The following is a 17,346-nucleotide window of genomic DNA, read 5'->3' as shown; positions in this document are numbered from 1 at the left end:
TGAGAGAGAAAACAAAGTAGATGAACAGAGAACAGAGATGGAGGGTTGTTTTGTTTGTTTTCTTCTTTTGAGACTAAGTCTCACTGTCTTCCAGGCTGGAGCGCAGTGGTGCAATCTGCTCACTGCAACCTCTGCCTCCCGGGTTCAAGCAATTCTCATGCCTCAGCCTCTCGAGTAGCTGGGATTACAAGCACACATCACCATGACCAGCTAATTTTTTTTTTAGTAGAGACAGGGTTTCACCATGTTGGTCAGGCTGGTCTCGAACTCCTGACCTCAGGTGATCTGCCTGCCTCAGCCTCCCAAAGTGCTGGGATTAAAGCATGAGCTACTGCGCCCAGCCCCAGATAGAGGCTTTCTTGAGGATGCCTATTTGGCACCCCAGCCTTTCATTCAGAAGACACAGCTAACTCTTCGTGCTTGGGCTCCTTTGAGTGAGAAGTAGGATATTGTTTTTCTGCAAAATTCACAAATGCTATCAAAGTGCCCTGGATTTGCTATAATTTTTGTTGTGGAATTCATATATCCAGCAGGAGTTTTCTAACTCCTGGGGCTTCTGCTGATGAGAGGAAGGGCATGAAGCCGATTCAGATTTAAGGGTACAGTATCATAGTAATTACAAACAGAGAACCTGCAATCGGCATGACCAGAAATATACTTTTCAATTATGGTTTCTAAGGGAGACTTTCACAGGACCTGCCTATGATATATCTGACTATATGTGGCCTCCATGGTACGTTCTTTCTTTCTTGGGTTCATGATTCACATCCTCCTAGAAAATACCAGAACTGCCCAATACTTTATATTTGTTATTGGCAAAGTTTATTCTTAATGTTCTGCTGGTTTAGTCTTTACTTAATACATTTTGGGGGGAAAATTTGACTCATGGCTGAAGCTAAACTCCAAGGGTATAATTAACCCCTGGGTTCTTCTGGGAGCAACCTGCCAATTGCTGCTGAATCGCAAACCAACCTTTACAAATAATTACAATATTGGTTTTACTAAAATTACCCATAATGGTTTCAATCAGAACAGCCATCTCAGAACACAGTGCACATCAGGACCCTCTGAGGCATTTCTTCTGCTAATGTGCTCAATAAAGCAGTCAGCCTCCTAAATGGCAAGGTCCCTTTTCTCCCCACAGCCCCTCCCTCGTCAGGCATGGCTTTGTGCAGAAAGCCTAAGAAAGTTTCTCTAACCCCATTTCTAATCTTTAAGAGAAATAGCTGACAGTGAACACTGGAAAATAAGACACTTTATTAAACAATTATTCTTTGCATGTATTCATGTACTCACAGCAAATTACAGAGCCACCAAGTTGTTCAAAATCTTTGTGATATTGGTTGAATGTGATCTTCCTGTTGAAATACTGTCATAGGCTGGGTGCAGAGGCTCACACCTATAATCCCAATACTTTGGGAGGCCAAGGTAGGAGAATTGCTTGAGCCTAGGAGTTTGAGACCAGCCTCAGAAACATAGTGAGACTCCGTCTCTACAAAAAAATTCAAAGATTAGCCGAGTGTGGTGGCATGTGCCTGTGGTCCTAGCTACTCCAGAGGCTGTGGTGGGTGAATCACTTGAGCCAAGGAGATTGAAACTACGGTGAGCTGTGATTGTGCCTCTGCACTCCAGCTCAGGTGACAGAGCAAAACTCTGTCTCAAAAAAAAAAAAAAAAAAAAAAAAAATACTGTCATAGGAAGCATTATGTATCTGTCCAAGGGCCCCATCATTTTTTAAAAAGAATTCATGATAACTAAGTTTTTTTAATTCAGCAAACAAAACTGTGTCTTATTTACCTTTAAGACTAATGTCTAATAAACTACCTGGGACCTAGTAGATACTCAGTACACATCTGTTGAATAAATCATAGGTAAAACACTCTAAATAATAAACCTAAATTTTATTTTATTTTATTTTATTTTATTTTTGAGACAATGTCTTACTCTGTCACGCAGGCCGGAATGCAGTGGCCTGATCTTGGCGCACTGCAACCTCTGTCTCCTGGGTTCAAGTGATTCTCAGGACTCAGCCTTCCAAGTAGCTGGGATTACAAGCACACGTCACCATGCCCAGTTAATTTTTTTTTTTGGAGAGACAGAGTTTCGCCATGTTGACCAGGCTGGTCATGAACTCCTGACCTCGAGTGATCCACCCGTCTCAGCCTCCCAAAATGCTAGGATTATAGCCGTGAGCCACCACACCCAGCCAATATTATTATATGATATTAAATGCTCTAAATTCTATGAGAAAAACAATACACACATATCAGAGTACTATGATAGTCATTCAGATAAAATGATAGCTAAATATAATGTTCTAACTATGTCAAATGTAGGAACTGTTCTAACTATGGTATAGATTTTGATGGTTTTTCTCTGATTCAAATTACATTTTTTCTGAAACAACTCTGAAGATGAGAGAGTACTTTCATCAGGGAAGTTGGTTTCTTCACAATTCCTTAGAGAGATTTTTATTCTTAGGCCTTTGAAGAGACTTGGGGGTCTCTTTTCAAAAATAAACCTTTTGAGACATAACTTTTTCAACATTTTAAAGCAAAAAGTTGACAACTGTCTGCCTTATAAATGTAGAATTGTTGACCTTGGAGTGCATCTCCCTAAAATTGGCTGAAAGGCATGTGTGCTGTGTTCTGCCTCCCACAGTGTCATGAGAAACAGCCCAGGTGGCGTTGGTAGCCTGTGCTAGTGCAGTGGCTGTCACTGTTTGACATGATGGCAGAGCTGGAGGGAGCCCTAAAGAGCATCCAATTCAGGGCCCATATTTTGTGAATATGGAAAGAAACTTGATCGAGGCAGCAGACCCTCATGATGCAGAGTTCAGAGACAGTGTTTTGCAGGATTGAGTCAGCCTTGAAAACTCACACTGTTCAATTTCAAGAGGAACTAATTAGGAACATGCAGCCGGAGAAGTCCCAGAGGACTGATCCCTAAAAGGAGGCCATGGGAGAAGGACATAGTCCTCACGTAGTGGGCGCGTTGGAAGGGCCACAGATGCTGCCCATAAAAATCCCCTGCAAGCTAGGGCAGAAAGATCATTCAGCACAGTCAGTGTATTCTGAGTGGACAAAGTTAGAATCATTGATGTTCATTTGCAGTAGGTCTAGGGTCATCAGCCGTTCCTGTTTGCCTGGCACTGAAGGGTTTCCAGAATTCGTAAAGTTCTCCTGTGTCTCCTTCTGTTTATTCAGCATTTCTGAATCTACACAGAGCTCCTGCCTTGATCTAAAATATATGCCACTTTGAGTTGCTTTTTAGCACCAGGTATCTATAATGGTGTAGACATAACTGATGTATTGTCCAGGACTTGGGACAGTCCAAAGGAATTTGGAAAGCCTACATACCGTGACATGTCTAAACCAAATTTCTACATATTTTCCACTGAATAGTTATGGCCCGGGGCTAGATAGTGGCTTTAAAACAGGACAGGTCTTTGCCTGAAGTCCATTTATCTTTTCCTTCCTGTTTTCATTTAATTATTCATTAATTATTGATGGAAGAAAACAAATTTTTCATTTCTTTAATTATTGATGGAAGAAAACAAATAGTAAGCACAACTTTTCCTCAATATCCTCCAGACATTATGCAGCCTCCCTGTTGTAGCTTTTAATATATCCCTTCTCAAACCTCAATGTACACACAGATCACTGGAAGGATCTTGTTACATTTGTAACACGCGTCCAGGTGATCAGCATGCTGCTGGCCCTATGATGATAAGTAGTGGGCTGTTCCTTAGCCTTCTCTCTGGTTCCTCCTCGTATCAAAGGAAGGTGGTTCCCAGAGAAGCTGAATGAGAAGCGAGGTGAGACACTAGCTGTACCTGCAGCTATCTCATAAATGGCCAGTAATGCAGTGTTAGGTGCTTAGGTCCAAGCGCTGGTGGCAAGCTGTTTTGTGGCTCTTCTGTCACATATCTGTGATTCTGTTTTCCAGAGAGCAAGCCGGAGTGACCCACCCCAAAGGTCACAGTTTTGTAGCCTCTCCGAGTGTTCTCTGGTTATGAAATAGATGCAGAGAGAGCTCCTCACAGAAGTGCAGGGGTCCCCAGTGTGTTCAGTCTTAATTTTAACTTTGTATATGACATGTCCTCTCACCTTATTGCTTTCACTGTGTATCAATGAAATTGTTTCTTTTAAAGTAAATTAGTGCCGTACTCACTGGAGAAGCAGCCTAGCCCTAGCAGTTTGTCACATGCAAGTTCGTCTTCCTTCTCAACCTTGGATTGGCAGTGCTACAAGCTAAGTGTATACTGCAAATCAAGAAACAACTTATTTTCTGTTGAGAATTGCTAAAGATGTTTTTCTCTCTCACACAAAGAAAAAGACTACACTGTTACTTTAACACATTAAAGTGTTGAGGATTAGCACTCACTCAGTTGAGCCCTAAGTGGATACTTATAGGAAACTTGCATCAGAGCCATAAGGATACTTAAAAAAAACTTGCCTGTGGCAAGTTGTGCTTTATTTAATCACAACCGGAAACTTCTTATTTTTTTGATGAATCTAAGTAATACAATGTACATGAAAAGCCAGTCCCAAGAATGCGGCATTATTTACTCTCACTAGAGAACAGGCCTCCTAGCCCCAGGGCTTAGTGATGTGTCCCAGGAAGAAACTGGGCTGTTTGCAAAATAATTTTATGGATTGGAGATTCCTACTCAAACACTTACACTTTCTCCTATTTCAGGCTGTTCCTCAAGATATGTCAGGTTTATAAAAATTAGATCTTCAGTTGTAAGAGCGGCTAAAAGGAAACATAAGTACCAGTGAAAGAGACAGAAAAAAGCGTATTCCTAAAATAGTGGAAGGACCCTGATCACAGGAAGATTATTTACCAGAACATTCCCAAGAGGCACTCTCAGTCTGGGCTCAGTCTGAGGTGTCTACCTGAAATTCAGTTTTATATTTATTGCTTTTTAACCATTTGAATTTCTGAGAAAGCAAGAAAAGTGTCCAGCCCCACCCTGTCATTCCATCCCATTCTGATGGGTTGGATCTTCATTCTGTGGATGAGAATTTCATGTGAATTAACTGGCTGTTTCAGGAGAGCCCAGTGCACCTAAGCTCGAAGGGCAGATGGGAGAGGATGGAAACTCTATTAAGGTGAACCTGATCAAGCAGGATGACGGCGGCTCCCCCATCAGACATTATCTGGTCAAGTACCGAGCGGTGAGTGGCCTCCTTCTCAGATTTCACCTGAACCCTGCAACCCTGACACCCAGCTTGCGAGGGAAACAACAGGGACAGCACAAGTGGGGCAGGGGCGGGATGGGGCCTTACTCTGTGTCTTGCAGGTGGCCCGTGGGCCCTGGCCATGGTTTAAAATCCCAAGATGGCCCCACAGCTGTTAGGCCATCTTCACACTGGGTCCATCTGAAAACCTCCTAGATGACGGCGGTGGTGACAAACTCATACCATGGTTGATTTTTCTGTGTCTTGAACTTTCCTACAACATTGTTTTGCCATTATCTAGTACTTCCTGTAAATGCCATACTAATATATAAGAATCACTGCCTGGGAGAAAATGTGTATTGTAGGCCAGGCACCTGCACTGTCACTGTGATCACATGCATTTTCTCTGCACGAGAACCCTGTGCAATAGATATTACCATTATCCCCTCTTTACAGATGAAGTAAGTGGGCAGACAGCAGTCAATAACTGCCGGATCTCACACAGCTGGGTGAGCCAGAGTTTGAATCCAGATCTGACTGAGAGACTGGGCTCTCACTACTGCCCGAGGCTGCCTAAAAGTCCTCAAACAATTCCAGTTCCCTCACCAGCCCTTCACCTGGCCACCTGAGCTGCCCTAATCCTGCTAGCAGCAAGTTGGCTCTAAGCCATTTTCTCCTGGTTTGCTCACCAACCCACTCAAGATTCCCCTTCTTCTACCTTTTATCCCAACCCCCACACAGAAAGTAACCCTTTCCTTTTTTGGTTTTAGAACTGAGAGACTTAGAGACCACATCTGAGCACTGAGAATAACCTCTTGCTACAGTTTCATAGTAGTAGAAAATAATGAACCAGAGAGCAGTCTCCTTTCTTCAAAAAGCCCCAGAGAAGACTTTTCCCAGGAAGCTGAGTTACTCCTTCTCTGCCTTGTGATCAGCCCTGTGGAAGTGATATAGGTCTTTAGCTGGCTAGCCTTCTGGAGAGTCGGTTCAGCACAGAGCCCTGCAGGCACGCTTCTCAGCTGGGCAGCCCTTGTTCCCGCTTAGTTTGTAAGCAGGTGTAAGCTAAAATAGTAGGAAAGGCCTGTCACTACCCTAATGCCCAGTCCAGAGATCCCAGTGAATGAGAGCTTCTTCACTGCCAAGCAGGGTGCAAGGATTGGGTAGGTGGCCCTGAATATCCCCCTGGAAGTAGAGGCGTGGTATGCTGGATGCCTTTCCAATGGTTATCCTCATGTGGTCCAGTGGGCAGAACATGGGTTTTAGAGCCAGACAGACATGGCATCCAATTCTAGCTTTACCACTTGTTCTGGAAGAATAGGCCACTTAATCTTTCAGAACTTCAATTCGTCCATCTATAAAATGGGGATGAAATAGCCTATCAAGTTGTTGTAAAGGTGCATTATAATATATGCAAAGAACCTGAAATGTGCCTGACGTTTGGAAACCTTTACAAATGCTCACTATGGTTACTGCTAAGAGGCAGGCGCAGGACGGACCCATCTCTCGTATGAAGCCACGTCAGATGTCAGTTCATCTGAGGAGCCACTGTGCCTGTGGCAGTCAGCTCTGCATTAGAAAGACACAACTGGACACAACACTGAAATATGTTAGACTTCAACAACCTTAACCACCCTCTCTGACTTCAAAACCTCATTCATGTTTGCTAAATATTATAATTTTATATTATGGATAAGTATAATATAACGTTAACATCTTGTCTATACTCTGATTGTCTTGTATAATGATGTTTGCCAAGGAAGACAGATAAATGAAGAGAAAGGAAACCTGAATTGCTTTGTTTTAAATGAAAATGCGGCCACATAGTGATATATACACACCCTAGCTTACAGCGTAGCCAGACTTTCTAGTTAGACCCTAAGGAAACTAGAATTCCCCTTCCAGCCCTACTAGCATTTACCCATAATAGTGCCAGGCCATGACATGAGCACTGGCACATTCCTAAAAGCATCTCTCAGGCTGATGCAAACACTTTTGCCTGGGAGGACTGCTTTGCTGTAAGATAACTCCTCATCCAGCCTTAGCCCTGGGCCTACAACAGCCAATAGACCACTGTCCAGGTGACAGCGCTGTTGTGTTCTGCCCTTCCAAGGAGCAGCCTGTCATGCAATAAACATCTATCAAGCCTTCTTCTGTGCTCAGCAGATACCTCAGAGCATCTGCCTTGTGAAAAGGCCAAAGATTGCAAAGAGGTGGGCTGTGCAATTGTGAAACCATCTGAAGACTTCTCAGGCTGTCCATGTCCTCGTCAACAACTGTTTGGTGAGGGAGGTGGTCACCTGATTATCATTCTTTGTGGGCCCTTTGAGCAGCCCACTGTTGGACTGGACAGCAGAACTTAGACCCTAGGTACCTCCATCTATTTGCTGCAGTTGTAGAGACCAGACCACACTGCATGGAATAGAAAAACCTTATTCAGTTCAACAGATGTTTGCAGAGCTCCCTACTATAGAAACGAACGATCAGGAGAGGAGGAGGGGATAAGGAGAGATTGATTAATGGGAACAGTGTGACAGAAGAAATAAGACCAAGTGTTTGATAGATCCATAGGGTGACTGTAGTTCACAATTACCTATTGTATATTTCAAACTAGCTAGAAGAAAATAATTCAAATGTTTCTAGCCTAAAGAAAGACAAATATTTAAGGTGACAGATATCTCAATTACACTGACTTGATCTTTACAAATTAAGTAAATGTATTAAATTATCACATGTGCCCTGAAAATATATATATATATATATTGTATCAATTAAAACTGTTATTTTCAAGAACACAATTAAGGGGGAAAAAAAAGGAAAGATTACAGTTTGGGTCCCAAACGGACTTAGCTTCAGCCTTGACTACAGGTGTGATTTTACATTAGACCCTTACTTCTCTCTCACTTCCTCATCATCAGGTTTACTAAGCGCCTGACAAAACCCACAGACATATTGTAGGGATACAACAAGAAAATGTATGTAAAGCTTCTTGCAGTGCCTAGCACTTAGTAAGGGCTCAACAATAATAGTTTTTATTTTTAATGAAATTGGAGTCTACACAGTATTCACACATTAGGAAGGTGAGTCACACACACACCTTAACTTAAGCCGCATCCTGAAATATGACAAGAAACGTACTTGCTTTATTACTCTTCTAGGACATCCTTATGCATATGTCCCCAGCACCAGAGTGTAGCCTGGAGACAGGGGTGCTGCTTGAGTCTCTGCATGCCCTGAATGTGATGGGACCTTGATGGGGTTGGCCAGATGCCACACTGGCATCTGCTGCTGCTTGTGTTTGCCAGCATGCAAGGTTGACCTCCTGACCTGTGCAATTTTTCAGGCTGGTAAAGAATAAAGACCATGTCCCACCATTGCTTCCTTTTTTTGGGACAGAGTTTCTCTCTGTCATGCAGGCTGGAGTGCAGTGGCCTGATCAGCCTCCCAGGTTCAAGCCATTCTCCTGCCTCAGCCTCCTGAGTAGTTGGGACTACAGGTGCATGGCACCACACCTGGCTAATTTTTGTATTTTTAGTAGACACAGGGTTTCACTATAGTGGCCAGGCTGTCTCAAACTCCTGACCTCAAGTGATCCACCTGCCTTGGCCTCCCAAGGTGGCTGGGATTACAGATGTGAGCTGCCGTGCCCAGCCCCATCATTGCTTCTTATTTTCATGATTTTGAACCAACAGTTATTGAATCCCATAAGTTCTGCCTATTATCTGGTCTTACCAGTACTTTCATCTAAAGCATTTTTGGTCTGTTGTATCCTTCTTGCCGGTTTCTCCCAGAAGCTCTCCTCCGAGTGGAAACCAGAGATCAGGCTCCCGTCTGGCAGTGACCACGTCATGCTGAAGTCCCTGGAATGGAATGCTGAGTATGAGGTCTACGTGGTGGCTGAGAACCAGCAAGGAAAATCCAAGGCAGCTCATTTTGTGTTCAGGACCTCAGCCCAGCCCACAGCCATCCCAGGTATGGCTGCCTCTGCTTTCTGTTTGTTTCCCGCTTTGAATTAATGCACAAGTGCTGCACCTCCTAATGCGCCTGAACAACCCTGACAACTTGCTTGCTTACAGCCATCCTCATGATTGGTTGCCCATGCAAAGCTTAGTTTTGCCTTGTACCTATCTGTGCAATGGGGTGAGATGTACTGGACCCCCAGGAAGGCTTGGCCAAGCATCCTGGGGAAAAGGTTCTGTCTCGTTTGGCCTTAAAGGACTGATGCCAATCAGTCCATTGGACCCCCCAGATGGGTAATGCCCCAGCTCCAGCCTAGATTTGGAAGCTGGTTGAGTAAGGACCCTTTTTTGAGACCTTATCTGCCATCTGCCACATCATACTTGGACCACATAACCGTTTCTGAGCACTTTCTATCTGATGCCTGCTTTATCTGCACAGCCATGGTCCAAATTTCTTCTCTGTGGTGACCCCAAGAGAAGGAAGAGATGATGCCCAGTTAGTTACAAACCCTATCTACCAAAGGCCTTCCAAATGAAACATAGATTAAATTGAACCACTTGTAATAGAACCAGTGGAGAAAATAGATGCTAGAAACACCATCAATGAAAGCAATCACGTCTGCTAGAGACTGTGATGGCAGCAGTTCTCCTAGGAGATGCAGATCTGTCTCCAGAGATCCAGGACCTAGCCTTACCACTGATGGCTGGTCTCCTCATTGGCCAAATCCCTTAGAGAAGAAGGAGCTCTTCAACTGATCACTCTGCTTTTCCAGACCAGCCAAATGCCAACCACAGGCAGGAGAGGTGGGCATAGAACATATAGCTGTAGCCCGTTGGGGGCCCCATGTACTCTGCCATGTTCAAATGTGGTGGGAAAATGGCCTTGGGAGGTTCCCCTCATGCCTGCCCTGTCTACAGAGCTTGCCCAGCTCTTGGCTCCATGTCATGATTCCTCCTCCCAGGGGGAGACAGGCCGGAGGGCTGTGGGCTGCCAATGATGCAGCGACATATGTGCAAAAGTGGGCTAGGAGAGCAGCAACAAAATGGGATCAGTGTGTGGTTCCCAGTGGTTGTTTGTACATGGATGTATGTGTCTGAGAGACGTGTGCTGGACCTCCAGTGAGTTGGCAGGTGAGTTTTAAGCTGTAGATCAGGAGCATCAACTGGTCCCCGCTGCATTGTCAGGAAGGCTCCCCAGTGCTTGCTGGGGTGGGTGTTTCTCCATAGTCGCTGGTTAGATGGTCAGTACAGAAGGCAAGGCACATGGGTGTGGCTGCAGGAAATGTCCTCATTACACCTTAATAGGATATTCCAATGGGGGTTCTTCTTGCTTTTTCTCTGCCCGTTCTTTCTCTGCATTCTTTGGTTAGTTTCCTTGCAATGGACAGTCTGAGGTGAATGTCCAAATCTGTCCAGCCTTTATGGGACACTTAAGGGGGAGATCAGGTGAGGTTTGAGTAAGCCCTTTTGTAGCAAGACAGATTCCTTATGGTGATTGCTTCCTGGGGTGAGACTTACTGGGTAGGCTGTTTGGACCTGCTGTGCTCACACGCTGGATACTCACAGCAGCACCGGCTTATGTGGTTTTTGTGTCAGAGACTGAAATTCTGGGTAGGCCTTGTCCTCCAAAGTTGTGCCTGCCAGAGATGTCAGAGTCCTTCTTGTAAATCGCCCAGGTACCCACTGAAGCCAGAGAGGGCTGGGGGGTTGCCCACCTCGCCGGTGATGGCTCTGTGGCTCTCCTGTACAGGTCTGAAAAGGTGGTGGCTCTGTGCTTGGTTGGACTTTCCTGGCCATTGAATTGGGATCTGAGAATAATATCTCCCTAAATTGTAAGTTGGATATTTGTGGTTGAATTCTGTGGTCAGCAGGCGGGGTAGAAGGTGAGGAGGGGTGCAGAACGAGACTTCCTTTCACAGCGCTATGGTGGGGGACTTGTGCCATCGGAAGAAAAGCCTGCTTCATCTCTGACAAGGCCACCCCCAATCCTTCTGCACAGTCTGCCGACTCATAGTGCAGCAATCCAATGCATCTCCACCACTATGGGCAAAAAACGCTAGACACTAGAAGACGATACACTCGCTGGCTGTATCTAAGAGGCTTCACCTTAGTGAAAGGTAACACTCTCCTAATCAAACTCTGGTATTTTACTATGGAGGCTTCTGTTCTCTCACTTTAATTTCATTTGCTCGCTGACCCCTAACCCCCAAATTAACCCTGCTGTGCTGCTTCTGGCATTGCTGAGCTTCTGAACTGGCCTTATGGCATTGATACTGCACTGAGCCCTCTCTAACCTTTGTCAATTTAATTTACTAAGTTGAATTAACATTTGATTCTGTGTTTTCTATAGTTGACCTAATTTTTTTTCTTTTTATCTATTTTTTTTCTCTGTTTCTGTCTCTACCTTCTCTTTCCTTCTTTCCCCCTCCCCTTCCTGTGTCTGTCGTCACACTTGTCACCTTGGACGTCACTGGGACATCCCTACTGCCACATTTGTTTTTAAACAACCACATTCTCTCTGGGGACCTATTGCTTGACACCTGCAGCAACCTTGGGAGGCAATTCTGCATCCTACACCTTTGTCTCATTGCTTTTCTCTGCAGTGACTCTTCTTTTGCTCTGTTAGGAACTTGAACACAAAAATTAAATTTGCTTAAAAGCCCAGTTCCTATGAAAAAGATCAGTGCCCCCCTTTGGAAGAACCTGGCAGGACCACCATGGCCACAGCTGCCAAGCGACCATTCTGTGTGGAAGAGAAGGCTTTGCATTTGGAAAAATCTTTACCTCCAGACATGTTACCATTCGCAGATACTTTTGTGCCACTTCATAAGGAGTTTGCGCCCTTTTTAATGGCAGTAAAACGAGTTTGAGAGCTTCTTTCTTTAAATGCTATTTTTTAAAAAGCATCATGCTAGGTTTACAGAGAAGTTTCTGCATATCTGCTACTTGTTGCATTTTGTGTTCAAACCTAAATATGAAGTAGCAGAGGAAGAATTCTAAGTACCCTCTAAAGCTTGCGTCAGATTGTTAAAATCACCATGCATTCCCTTCATTCTAACTCTGTGCTCCTCGTCCTCCCTTCAATATGTAATTGGCTTTGCTTGCAATTAAGCATTTAAGTGCCCATGTTAAGAGAGCCAGACCACACTGATTCACATGAGCTTTTTGCTGACACAGTGGGCAACTTAATTCACCCCTGTTGCCCATGCGTTGGAAAAAAGTTGAATTTGTTGGATATTTTCCATCAGTTAGGGCTGATGAATGTCCTGGGATGTGCTTTCAGTCCTTGTATTATGGCCAGCACCTTACACTGTCTCTGTGAACAGGCCCAAGCCATGATGTGCCAACAAGTATCAGCTTTGAAAGGTGTTTGTCTCCCAGTCAGGATGACTCCCCTGCTGCCTGGCAGCATGTCACAGATCAGCACAGTGGGGCTGTCGTTCAGCAGTGACCCACAGAATGGCTGTGAGCATCAGCCTACAGGGCAGATTGGAAGTATCCACTGTGAGCCAGGCATTAGTCCCCCACCTGACCTGTGTGTGCTCAGTAAAGAATGGGAGGGACAGGCCACTCCCAGACTGCCCAGCCCAGAAGGTTTAAAAAATTGGGACCGGGTCAACCTGTCAGTACTTCCTGAATGCCCCAGCCTCTGTACTGGGGAGTTGATTCAGTGACATTTTCTAAACTCTCCTGAAAAACCAGCTGCTCCACCCTGCTGCTGGGGAGGTCACCCAGGAGAGGAAGTGGGTGTGTTTTGTTAAGGTCCCTCATGGAAGCCCAGGGCTGAATCCTGCTTGGTAATATCAGTGTGTATGATTGGAGATGGACCTTCTACTGAATAAAAACTCCCTCCCTCCCTCCATGTGGTCACACATCATTCTACCTATCTCATCTCTGAGCATCTCCACGGAAACTTGATTTTTGTTCTTTTTGGTTTCTTTATGTATTTTTTCTGTTGTTATTATTTTTTAATGTTGAAAGACTAGGCTTTCCCTTTGGGAATCCAAATGACCCCATGCTGTGGTCCAAGAGGCAAAGCCGCCTATATTGGTGCCCACCATTAATCCCCAGCACTCAGTTTAGAGGCTCACATGCAGACATCAGAGGCTCCACGCTGTGCAGTAGCTCAGGCAGGATAGTGCCTCTCACCCAGGCTACAAAACTCTCCCCAGTGGAGTCCCAGATGGTGCTTCGCACCAGGGCAGTGGAAGCAGGCATGGTTCTTGGGGCCAGGGCAGAACATAAGGATCATAGGTCAGTGTGGAGAGCTGCTGGCTCTTAGGATCACCTTGGGCAGAAGTCACATGGCTTCACCCTAGGACAGCGCAGCTCGGGGGTCTGCCTCCCCATGATCCCAGGATACGAGAGAGGCGCAGTGTACGTCTTTCTGAAAGTACCTTCTGGAGATCTCATCCTAAGTGTGAAGAGGGCTGATGTGGCCCTGACCCCTCAGCACATCCCAGGGTCAGGCAGTCCTCAGCTGAAACATCAGGGTCCTCAAGGGGCCCACATTGTACCAGTGTGCCCTTCAGGAGGCAGCATTAGTGCACACCCACTCCCACCGGACACTGAGTTCCCGGTGACGGCTGCGTCCCACAGCCCTGCCAGGAGTGCTGAAGACAGCAGCCCTCAGAGACCCTGCAGGAGCAAGCACATCCCACCTTGCTCAGCCGCACCCCACTCTCCCGCAGCCTGTAGTAGTGCGGCCCACGCTCCACGCGCCATGGGGCTCCTCTGCTCATTTTTGGACTATTTATACAGCAGGTTTGGATCACGTTTTTCTACTAATAAGAATGCTAACATTGTTGTGTAGATAATCAGCGAGGCCTTTATGAAGTTTACACCTTTGCATTATTAAAGGAAATAACAGTTCATGTGAACTCACCAGCGTGGCTTGATTTTATTCAATAGTTGTGTCCAACAAAGCATCAAAGACCTTTTCCCTCCACCTCACATGTACCTGGATAAACCGTTACCTAGAGAAACAGTAGCCTGGTGAATGGAGTTCTAACCGAAGGAAATATTTTTTCTTCCTAACGGGGAGCAGTCTCTTTTTTCCCAGGCATCCTAAGAGCTGTGAAGGGGCATTGCTGCCTTGGAGTCCCCGGCAGGCAGTGGGAGGGGAAAGTGCCCTTGCAGAACTGGGGAAGTGGTCACTATGGGGGTGGGACCACACTCTGAGCCACCAGATGCACAACTCTGTGGCTCAGCCACCTGATGGTACAGCAGCCTTTATACTCTCCCTAACAAAGGCTGCACAGAGTAAGCCTGTGGAGAGGGAATCTGAGAGAAGATTCTCTTGTATTCTATTGATAATCACACTTAACTCAGACACCTCCTGCAAGCCCCTGAGACCAGGCATCTGTTTAGCTGATTCGAAGGAGCAAGCAGACATGTAAGGGGCTCGGGGGTGAACCAGAACCCTAGCTCAACAGTTCCAAGAATCTGATGTCTTCTGGGGGTCTGGGGAGTGAAGAGGGCACTTCTGCTGCACCAAAATTTCATGGCACAAGGACTCAGGCCCATCTGGACATTTGTAAAATGTGAGACCCATGTTCCTATTTTGAGGCATACAAAAGTAGGCATCTGTGGGTCTCATTCTTGGATCAAGCCAGTTCTGTCTTTAGTGCCAACCCCTCCCAAGGCAGGAATCACAGAGGATGGACAGCTCCAGCTTCATAATCTCCCTGTCCTGGGCAGCTCTGAACTCAAGGTTATGGGGAAACTGTTCCCTAGAAGCCTTCTTTGCATCCAAGGTATACAAGTGAGTTAGTCAAGGGAGGGCCGAGGGAAGACCATGGCAAAGAGAGACCCCTGGGAGTTTATATTTTTTCTTTTATAAAATGTTACACAAGTGGCAGGCTTTGTTCTTCTAGTTATCTTAGACTAAACAATTCTGTGATACCCACTGAGAGGGAATGGGTATTCACTTTTGCCTGGAATACCCTTCTGCCCATCCCACAGCCTGTCCCTTCTTCACAGCCTCTTGTTTGTAAAAGCCACAAACATTCTCTTCCTAGCTTAAAAAGCGTCTCACCTGCTCGAGAAGTCTAGACTCAGTGGTGGAGGACAGTGTGGTCCCTTTTCCTTTGGGGGATACTCTGCTTTCTCTTGATCCATCCAATACATTAGGTCAAGTTTGTTTTCAGGGTCACCAGGTGAGACAGCACAGTGCACCTTGTGGTGACAAATCATGGAATCACCTGTTCCTCTTTGTGATGCCGGGGAGGGAAGACCTAGGAGTGTGGTCCTCATAAGAATCACCTAGGCTGCTTGTTCAACGCCTGATTCCTGAGCCTATGCCCAGTGATTCAGATCCCATAGTGCTGAGCAGCCCCCGATTCTGAATTTGTAACAAACACCCTAGGAATTCTCCTACAAGTGGAGATACATTGAGTTTAAAGGTATTTTTCTTGCAAAAATAAAATCACAAGGATCAATGATTAAAGATGAGACCTACCAAGCATTTTAGTCTTCCAGGAAAAAGTCCTTCTCAATCCATGCTCTGGAGGAGACAGGCATTAGGGAATCTATACCATGAGCCAGGCAGTGTAGAACGTATGACTTGGAATGACAGACTCTTGTGGTTGAGACACTCTCCACCCAAGGTCCTGCCCAGTGCAGGAGCCTCATCCACAGCCTTATAGCATGGATGCAGGCCAGGGGTCTTCTGACCTCTGCTCAAATGCCCTCAGAAGCAAGGAACTCACCTCTCAGGGCAGCCCACACTATGTTGGATTACCCTGTTTGTTAGTCCTTTCTCAGATGGAGCTAAAATCTGCCACCACCATAATTTCCACACCTTGGTGCCATACAGAATAAGACTACCTCTTTCTTCTCATTGAACACCTTCACATATTTGTAAATAGTGTTCTCCTCTCCATACTAAACACTCATCCATTTGTACAACAATTATTCTTTGGACATTTTCTGCGAATCAGGATTGTCCTAGATGCTGGGGAGATATAAGAGAGACAGGCAGGGTACCTGCTGGGATGTCCTAGCGGGGGATGCCCAGATCAGAAGCATGTAAATGAACAGAAAGTGGCAGATAGTGGTAAGAAGAAAATAAAACAGGCTAGCAGCATGGTGGATATCGGCTAGAGGTGCCACACTAGATAAGAGATCAGATAAGGCTTCTCTGGGAAGGTGACACTGGAACTGAGGCCTGCAGGACAACAGAGAGCCAACCCGGAGGGAGTGTTCCACACACAGAATCATCAAGGCCCTAAAGCGGGACAAGCTGGGTGTGTTCAGCAGGCAGAAGGGAGGGTCCGGTTCACGCCAAGAGGCCCAACAAAGGGGTGGGCAGAGTCTGCTGCATGTGGAGGCCCTAAAGGCCAAGAGAAGGACTTTGACTTTTATATTCCAATGAAAGGGGAGGCTGCTGCCCTGTCTATACCACAGTTCAGGGCCTTTCCCCTCCACCAGGCCCTCGCCTGGGTGTGTGCAGTGCCAGTGCAGCGCTCCAGCTGGGTCTGACGAGCACAGAGCAGTTGTCTCAGCTGCTGTCCTCTCAAGCACATAGAGCAGTTTTGCAGGAGTTTATTTTTCCTCTTTAGAGAGATGATTAGTTTCACAAAATCATATTTACACATAAACCTCAGAAGATATAATTAGTGCCATTGAGTCCAAAACTCCAGGCATTCTCCACTGTCATAAAAAAAAAAAAAAAAACCACACACTTTCAGCTCTTTCTTCAGGGAGTAGGCACTTCACACCTATCAGGCACTGATGGCCAGAGGCTGCAGTGGCCTGGAGCCCTGTGTCATGGAATGGAGAATGGAGAGAAAACCCAAGGCTAACATTTCTCTCCTGTTCGGGGAAACAGCTTTGGGATCCTGAAGACTAAGAAGGCCTGTGTCTCCTTCTTTGCTTTTTGGGTGGAATGTGTGAGGACTCTGGGAAATGGATGGTTTTGTTCTTATGAAACTAACTAGAAATACCTCTGCATTTGTGGCTGCTAAGAAAATGACCTATTCCAGCTGATGGCTGGGGCCAGTGGCCAGCGTCCTGCTGCCAAAGCCCAGAAACAGGTGGCCAGAGCGGGGTCCTCCAAGCACAGAGTTCTTCACCATCTCAAGCCTTCCTGGGGGAATGCACTGGGATCTTCAGTGCGAGATCCACAGGGACCAGCTCTCTCTTCCTCCTCAGAGAGCCTGAGGAGGAAGGGCTGGGAGGCAAGCCAATGTCCCAAAGGGACT

The 17,346-nt window shown here is 45.9% G+C and overlaps 1 protein-coding gene across 23 annotated transcripts in view; it reads left to right on the top strand.

Moving 5' to 3' along the window:
* Positions 1-17,346, top strand: part of NCAM1 (neural cell adhesion molecule 1) — a 311,891-nt gene that overhangs the window by 284,589 nt on the left and 9,956 nt on the right. For 12 of the 23 annotated variants that reach the window (XM_032285519.1, XM_032285531.1, XM_032285529.1 and 9 more), the window contains 2 exons: positions 5,059-5,183; positions 8,975-9,155. In XM_032285519.1, coding sequence (XP_032141410.1) covers positions 5,059-5,183; positions 8,975-9,155 — 306 coding nt within the window. Of the gene's footprint in view, positions 1-5,058; positions 5,184-8,974; positions 9,156-11,688; positions 14,023-17,346 lie in introns of those variants that run through there. The other 11 variants (XM_032285539.1, XM_032285533.1, XM_032285538.1 and 8 more) reach the window with 2 other exon arrangements.

The sequence above is a fragment of the Sapajus apella genome, unplaced genomic scaffold, assembly GCF_009761245.1.
Source record: "Sapajus apella isolate SASKATOON/1434 unplaced genomic scaffold, GSC_monkey_1.0 scaffold16, whole genome shotgun sequence".
Lineage (NCBI taxonomy): Eukaryota > Metazoa > Chordata > Mammalia > Primates > Cebidae > Sapajus > Sapajus apella.
Note: the sequence above shows the minus strand (reverse complement) of the source record. Positions and strands in the feature narration are given on the sequence as shown.